This window comes from Orycteropus afer, unplaced genomic scaffold (genome assembly GCF_000298275.1).
Source record: "Orycteropus afer afer isolate SDZICR_OR568_19922 unplaced genomic scaffold, OryAfe1.0 scaffold00283, whole genome shotgun sequence".
NCBI classification, from domain to species: Eukaryota; Metazoa; Chordata; class Mammalia; order Tubulidentata; family Orycteropodidae; genus Orycteropus; species Orycteropus afer.
The window spans coordinates 3,939,883-3,947,896 of record NW_006921870.1 but is presented as its reverse complement, the minus strand read 5'-3'; the positions used below and the strand labels follow the sequence as shown (position 1 = coordinate 3,947,896).

General features: G+C 43.6%; 1 protein-coding gene across 1 annotated transcript in view; it reads right to left on the bottom strand.

The window, feature by feature from the left end:
• Nucleotides 1–5,678, bottom strand: part of HMCES (5-hydroxymethylcytosine binding, ES cell specific) — a 75,471-nt gene extending 69,793 nt beyond the window's left edge. Inside the window, exon 1 of the mRNA XM_007950637.2 lies at nt 5,496–5,678. Within this exon, the coding sequence (XP_007948828.1) occupies nt 5,496–5,678 (183 nt within the window). The remainder of the gene's footprint in view (nt 1–5,495) is intronic.
• Between the last annotated feature and the right edge of the window lie 2,336 nt (nt 5,679–8,014).

Genomic DNA, 8,014 nt, shown 5'->3' with positions numbered 1-8,014 from the left:
TATATATATATTTTAAGCCACTAGAATAAAATCAAAGTAGAACTTCCACTCAGAGATGTGGAATTAAAACTAAGCAAGTATAGAGAAGGGGACAACAACTTTCTGTAAAGGACCCAACAGTAAATATTTTTAGCTTTAACAGCCCAAACAATCTTAATCAAGCAACTCAACTCTGCCGATGGTAGCATGAAAGCAGCCAAAGACATACATAAAAAAATGAGCACAGCTGTGTTCCAACAAGACTTTGTTTACAAAAATAGGCAGTGGGCCAGATTTGGTTTGAGGACCATAGTGTGCCATTCCCTGGTATAAAGAAAAATAGTTTTCCAAGGAGACCCTGGTTCAAAAATTCTTTCTCTGCAACATATGGACTAGTCTCAACTTTCTGGACCCTTCATTGTAAAAATGTAGCCCTGGTAGCATAGTGGTTAAAGTACTCAGGTACAAACAGAAAGGCTGGAGGTTCAAACCTACCAGCTGCTCCACAGGAGAAAGATGTGGCAGTCTGCTTCCAGAAAGATTTACAGCCTAGAAACCCTGTGGTGCAGTGAATGATTTAATATGGCGCTTTTACCCATGGTCTTTGTGACTTCTACCATATGACTGTGTGGGACTGTGCAAATATGAAGTGCTTGTGGCCCACCAAGGGGATTACATAGTTTGCTAATAATGTAAATAAGGACGATGGCAACCTTATAGCAGTGGGATAGTGCAAATAAGGTGTATGGAACCCTAGTGTGGGGATTGGTCAGTTTTGCCATCTTGCTAAGCTTAAAATGACCCATTCCAGAGGCAGAAAGGGGGATCTCACTATGTAGTAGTTAAGTTTGTGTGTCAACTTGGCTAGGCCTGGTTGAGTGGCTGGGCAAATGGATGTAGTATTACCCATATGAGACTGGTACTCAACTCCATGGTGAAATCTACTGTGAGCAGCTGAGTAGCTGCCTTAGGGATGTGGCCTGCTTCCTGTATATAAGCAGAAGCCTTGGGGAATAGTCTCTAGCTTATGGCATGCTTGAACCCTGTCGTTGTTCAGCAGCCTGCATGCTCTGCTGACCTTGGGACTTTCAATGGACTTGAATTAACGGCCTGCTGTGCAGTTTGGTAACATTGGGACTGTGCCTTTTTACTTGTCAACCTTGGGCTCGTCAGCCTCAGCAGCCAGCAGCTGAGTGAAGAAAAGCCTCTAGCTTCAGTGAGCTGGGAACAGGAGGCAGAGCTGGAGCCCAAGGTTGAGGGGCTTTCACCCAGCCCCTAGAGCCTGGCACTTTGAACTTGGACTTAAAGCCTCCAAATTGTAAGAGAATAAACTCCTGTTTGTTAAGGCCATCCCATTTGTGGTATGCTCTTGTCAGAGTGGCATTAAGTAATCAGAACACACTACCATCAAGAAAGAAGAGCCAGGAGTGGAGCAAGTCCTTGGACCTGAAATTTCTATGCTGAGATGGCAAGAAGCAGCAGCAGAAAACCAGCAGAACTAAGAGACTGGCATGAGACAGAGCAGTGTACTTCCCACTCCACAGAAGGAAGAATGCTGGGGCCTTTGGGCAGAAGGCTTGCTGGCAGAGTGGGGTGCCTCTCTGAGCATCTATCAAGGCCAGAGAGAAATGTGCTTGCAGCACAGCTGAGAAGCAGCTGTTCTGATTGAAGAACTGTATCCTGAGTTGTTTCTGACCCTGAATTGTAACCAGTTATTTCCCTAATAAACCTTATACATAATCATGAGTATTGTTTGGGTCTTCTGTGTGGCCACTGCAGCAAACTATCAAACCCAGAAATAGACAGTGCTATTGGGAGGGAGTGTGGTGTGAGAATTGGTAAAAAGGGTGGAGTGGTGGCATGTCTGATTTCTGCCTCATAGTAATTAGCCATGAACTGTTATTTTGGATTCTCCTTTCCCCTTATGAAAGGAGCTCTGGTGGTGTAGTGTCTAAAGCATCTGACAGCTAACCAGAAGGTGGCGGTTCAAATCCACCAGCCAGCCACTCCACGGCAGGAAGACTGAGTAATCTATTTGTATAAAGATTTACCTTCTCAGAAACCCAAAACAGGTCACTATGAATCAGAATCAACTCGATGGCAGTGAGTTTGGTTTTTTTGGTTTCCCCCTAGTGAAATCAGAGGAGGTCAAATGCCACCCCCACATCCTTTTCACAAAACTCTATGGGCCATTCTACTTCATCCTACAGGGTTGCTATGAGTTGGAACTGACTTAATGGCAGAGGGTTTAATTGTAAAAATAGTGAACAATCTTCTTTGAGGATGATCTTTAAGAATAAAAGATAATGTAGCAGAGCAGGCACTTAAACTGTACTTTAATATTTTTCTAAAGTAGGATGAAAAACAAATAGTAAAATTTTTTATACAAAGGTGACTGTTAAAGCATGAAGATATATGAGGTTTCCTAAAGAGCCACTGGCTAATCAAGCACAGGATTTAACTTTGGAGTACAATTAAAGGAGAACAGACAAAAATGAGAAACTACCCAAAGAGATAAAAGAATCAGGAAAGTCATCAGAGGAAGAATTCCAAGAAAGAAATCATCAGTAGTGGTACTGTCTCAGATGGATTTCTCTGATTAAAGCTAAGCTTGCCTGGTATGATCCTGCCCTGCTTCCTCCGTATCTTGCCTTTTCATATACATAGCTATACCTATACATATTATGTATACACACACATATAAACCCACTGCTGTCAAGGCAATTCTGACTCACAGTGACCCCCAATGGAATTCCAAGATGGTAAATCTTTACGGAAGTAAATTGCCCTATTTTCCTTCTGCAGAGCAGCTGGTATGTTTGACCCACCAACTTCTGGTTAGCAGTCAAATGCCTTAGGCACTGTGGCACCAGAGTTCCTTTATACACACATATATGTATACATAAATATATACAGACACACACAGATATATATACATATATACACATATATACTTTCCCCTTAAAGATAGAGGCATCTAGGTATATTGTATGCCCAGAGGCATGAAGAATGAAACCAATGAGAGTGCAAGAAATCTAAGTAAAAGGTGACCTTGGAAGAATTGGAAAGGAGAGAAAATAAATGGAAGTGTGAACCTCATCAGGGATAAGAGGAAGAGAGGAAATGGGTGAAAATAAAGCTTTTGTAAATCCTCTCTCTTTACAATCAATGTGCCTTTCAAGCAGAGCCCCCCCCACCAAAAAAAAAAAAAGCATAAAAGAGATATCATCATATAACAGCCAACTACAATCACCTCTCATCAGAAATTTTCAAGAACTTGTGGTTCTCCACAGTGGGCAATTTTTCAACACACACATCCACCCCCAGGACATAACAATGCCAGTAGACATTTTCAGTTGTCAGGACCTACAGAGAGGTGCTACTGGCATCTACTGGATAAAAGCCAGAAAACCTGCCCAACAACGTACAAAGCACAGAACAGTTCTTCACAACAAACTATTATTCTGCCCCAAATATCCACAGTGTGGAAATTGAGATATCCTCAATTCAAAACTCAACTCGCTGCCATCGAGTTGGATCCAACTCATAGCGACCCCTCCTTGAGTTTCTGAGGCAGCATCACTACGGAAGTAGAATGCCCAACCGTCCTTGCGAGGACTGGCTGGTGGGTTTGAACCACCAGCCTTCTGGTTAGCGTCAAATGCCTTAGGCACTATACCACCAGAGCTCCTTGAGAGATCCTACTCTCACAAATTCTATTGTTCACCTTCAGTTCCAACACCTCAATGTGTTCACTGGACAGCTACAAACCAAACCTAAATGTAAGGCTGCCCTCTATCGGGGACAATAATAGAAAGTGCTGAGAAGCCAAAATACGGAAATACTGCTCGGTATCCTAGTATTAGTCATTTTTTCCTCCACCATTTTGGACTTCTGAAAAGACAGCTGGTAGAGTAGAAAAATGAAAGAGGAAATAATTTGTAAACCAGTGGTTTCAAATGCAAATGAAATCTGTACACATGTGATGGCCGTTATGATTTGGATAAATGAACTGCTGAAATGGTTCTAATTTTGCTGTATAATTTATAGGTTTGGGAAAAATGAAACCTCAAATATTTATCAAAATTAAGAACCCCTAGCAACCTTAAAAAACTTAAAACACTACATCAACAAATGTATATACTGATCCAAAAGGAAAGCTGTGTTTGCTAGGGACTCTACCTTCCCCATTCCTACTTCCAGGAAGCATTCACTGGAGTGGGCACAGTTGTCTAGATATAAGCCCCAATTTTGTCCCGCATTGATTGGTAACCTAGGACAAGTCATAATTTTTCTATACTTGTCTTTACATTTTGTAAACAATTTTTTTCTTCCAGCTAACAGTCATTCTATGATTCTAAAGAGAACCAAAGCTAAAAAAGAATAAGGCTCATACACTTAGTCTTTCTCTCTCTCTCTTCACTATAAATTATGCCTTCTTCTGAAACATGTTTTATTTTTCCCTTTCCACTTCAAAGTTCTCCATGATTATTTATTTTACCTTGATTTGCTTCTCATTTATTTTTTGTTTCAATAGGGAAGTATGCATCCTCTAAAAATGACTCAAGATAATTTCATGTAAATGGCTTCATTCAACTAAAGAGATCAATGTGATTTGGTATGTTTATTTCAGAATTAATGTGAGCCCTCTAATGTAGAAATAAGTTATTTTTGACCATCATATTATGATAAGAGTTCTGAAGAAATACAATCAATTTTATAAAATGATTTCAGCATTAGGGACCAAACAGAATCAAAATCTAGGAGAGAAATAATCATGATTTAAAAAAATATATCAAGGGCATTTACAACAATCAAGACATGGAAAAATTATTAACTTCTAGACTGAAGTATCTTTACTAACACTAGACACACACACACACAAAACACATTCAGGAGAAAAAACAAAGAACTAAAACATGACTGTAAATTATTGGTCTCTCCAACACTATAGTGTCTAGTATAAGCATACTCAATGCCATTAAACTTCTGATAACCAAATTAGATATATCTGTTTCTGGCTTCAGTAAGAGACAAACATGAAAAGACTGAAAACACAAGAGAAACGTTTCAATGTTCGAGATAATCTGAGATGTTTTAGATTAGCTGGTTTTAAATTAATCCTGCCCCAGCCCTGGAGATTCTGGTTTAGTTGGCCTGGTAAGAGGCTTGACAATTTTTTTTTTTTTTTTTACAAAAAGATACTCAAATGACCTAATTATCAGTGAGAATTGAAAGCTGTTGTCTTAATATATACATTCAAATACAAGGTCCATGTAAATTTGTCATGTAGTAAAGCCTTGGGGGGGGGGGCACTTATACTGAGCCTAAAGATTTCTCTCTAAGTTTGTAGGACAGTGACAAAACTTTCAGTGAGGCCCAGAGAAGTTCTCAACTAGAAGCCAGAATGTATGAGCTGATGATTAATGTCATCCCAGAGTCTGAACACACACCAAACTAAATAGGAATAGATGACCACCACAATGCTGAGCCAAAAGTCCAAGTGGTTTGTTTACCTTTTCAAAGTGCAGCCTAGACAGAAGCACTGGGCTATTTGACTGAGGGCTTTTGTTGTAAGAGGGGCAGTACTTGTCAGGGTCCCTCCACTCTGGAAGTTGCTGCTGGCCCTGCCTGTCACGATAAGCACAGGCTTTTGTGAGGACATCTCTGGGTAAGTGGCAGGATGTTCGCCCACACATTCTCCAACACTGCTTCTCAACCTGTAAATTACAAAACCTTAGGGAAAGTTGGTTTATCTCAAATACTAGATTTTATTCCTTTATTCACAGCACTGCATTCTCAAGATACCCACAAGATAATCACAGTATTCTACTTCTTCAGAGGACCAACTGTCGTTCTATGTAACCATCTAAGTTTTCCCCAAGTTCTATCAGGGCAAAGATTATGCCTGCTTTTGTTCACTACTGAACCCTAATGTTTAGCATCGTGCAAAGCATTGAATTAGAAGGTGCTCCATAAATATTTGTTGACTGAATGAATACAAGAAAACACATTTCTATAAGGACTTTGTCTTCGGTTCTGACAAGAAATGCAAAATGAGGTCTCTGTGGCCACTTAAGGAGTTCTGGTAGTCTAGTGCCTAAGGCATTTAACTGCTAACCAGAAGGGTAGCGGTTCAAATCCACCAGCCCTCCGCGGATGGCAGGCTGGGCGATCTACTTTCTTAAAGATCTACCATCTCGAAACCCGAAGGGGATCGCTGAGTCAGAATCGACTCGATGGCAGTGAGTTTGTTTTTTCTTTTTCCCCGGTTTTGTGGTCAAAGGTAGGTCCTTCATCTTGGGGAGTCCGTCCTCACGGTCTTGTCCTCAAACTCTTTCCCTTCTCATCATTCTTGCGAGCACCGGCTAACCTCGAAGATGGCAACCAGGGCAGCGAGGAGGCTGGCCCTCGTGCAGACATTCGGTCTCTTTCCTGTCCTGTGTACCCTCTCTGCGCCCCACATGCCAGACCCCCGCCTAAGGCCGGACCTGGAGACCCCCGGAGGCCAGAGCTGAGTGCCGTCACCTTCCTGAGGGGGTTTCCGCGAGGGACACCGCAGGGAGGGACGGCAGTTCTCCAGGACGCCTGCGTTAACAACAGAGGAGCAGGTGGCCCCCGAACTCGCTGCCGGTACGGCCTCGCCTCTCCCAGGCGAGCCCGGAGTCCGTTGCCCCATGGCTCGTCATCACAGCTTCTTTGCCCGCCCTGCCTCACCTCGACCGTCTGCCCACGTCGCTTGACGTCTGTCTCAGCAGCCTCGCGTCACCTCAGCTTAGCCACGGCTTCACGCCCGCGTCTCTGGGTCCGGACCTCCGACGTACTGACCCACGCTCGCCGCCGGGGCCCCGCCCCGCCCCCAGGGAGGTCAGCCCCACCCCTAGCGGCTCTACTTTGTCACGCTCTCAAGTGGCGGCTTGCTGACCTCGTGGGCCGCGTTTCTTTCGTTCCCAGAGTTGCAAGGGGGGTGGGGGGTGCCCCGGAATCCGAGTCTTACCGAAGTTCTCCCGGGAGACGACGATTGGTCTTACGGTTCTCTGAGCACCATTTCCCTGCGTGTTCGCCAGTTTCCCTACAGGCTTTGCCCACCCACCCCCAGGGCGAACCGCAGGGTGGGGGAGGGCCCCGAAGGACCGGGCTGATCAAGCGCGTGTTCCCGCCGGCCAGCAGAGACCCTGAGTCCCTTTGGTTGCATGGGGGAAACCACAGCTCTTGGGCACCAAGTCGTTGTAAGGGTGAAATCAGTAAACTCCAATTTAACTTTGCTGTCCTGCTGCATCATAGTTCAGGGCAAAAATGGAGTCCTCGGGAAAGCTTCCATGAATCACACAATTGACTATCGAACTTTGGTGCACCGGAAAGAAACTTATCTAGAGCTTCGCACCCCTCCCCCAACGTGTATTTAAATTGCAAAATCCACCTGGTTTGAGTTTAAAATCCCAGCCCTCTGAGCCTGCTCCTTGAAACCTGAACCAAGGATTTCTCCATCTGCAGCCAAGAGAATGCTCTTCTCTGTGCTTCTTCCCTCGGTTTTGTTCATTCTCTCCATTGAACTGAACACCCAAACCCTTGGGACCTCCATAAAAGGGTGGTGGTGAGAATCCATGAATGACTGTGAACTCAATACCTGTAGGTTCTTGTCCTCAGTAGTCTTTCCTGCTCCTGTCCCTAGGCTTGGGGCTAGGGACAAGGATGAATAGGATGAGGATCCACCAGAGGGATATAGCACTGCTGGGGCAAAGTACCTTTGTACGTACTCTAGTTCAAGGTGTGGAAGCCAGGAAGGGGAAGTTAAGCCCCTAATCATGAGTCTGTATAAACCCTAAGTCATTTAATAAATACATGCTCATTTATTTATAGGATTAAGATGGTTTCTTTGAGATACAGAGATTCCAGAGGCTGTGTGAACATTTTATTCATTTATAATGTATCATTTGCAGTGTCCATCCCCCTATGCACAGGGCAGCAAGTTCTAAGACAATTTAAGTCATCCCCTATTAAAAAAATAAATTACCCCCTGACAGTCTTAGAGGGT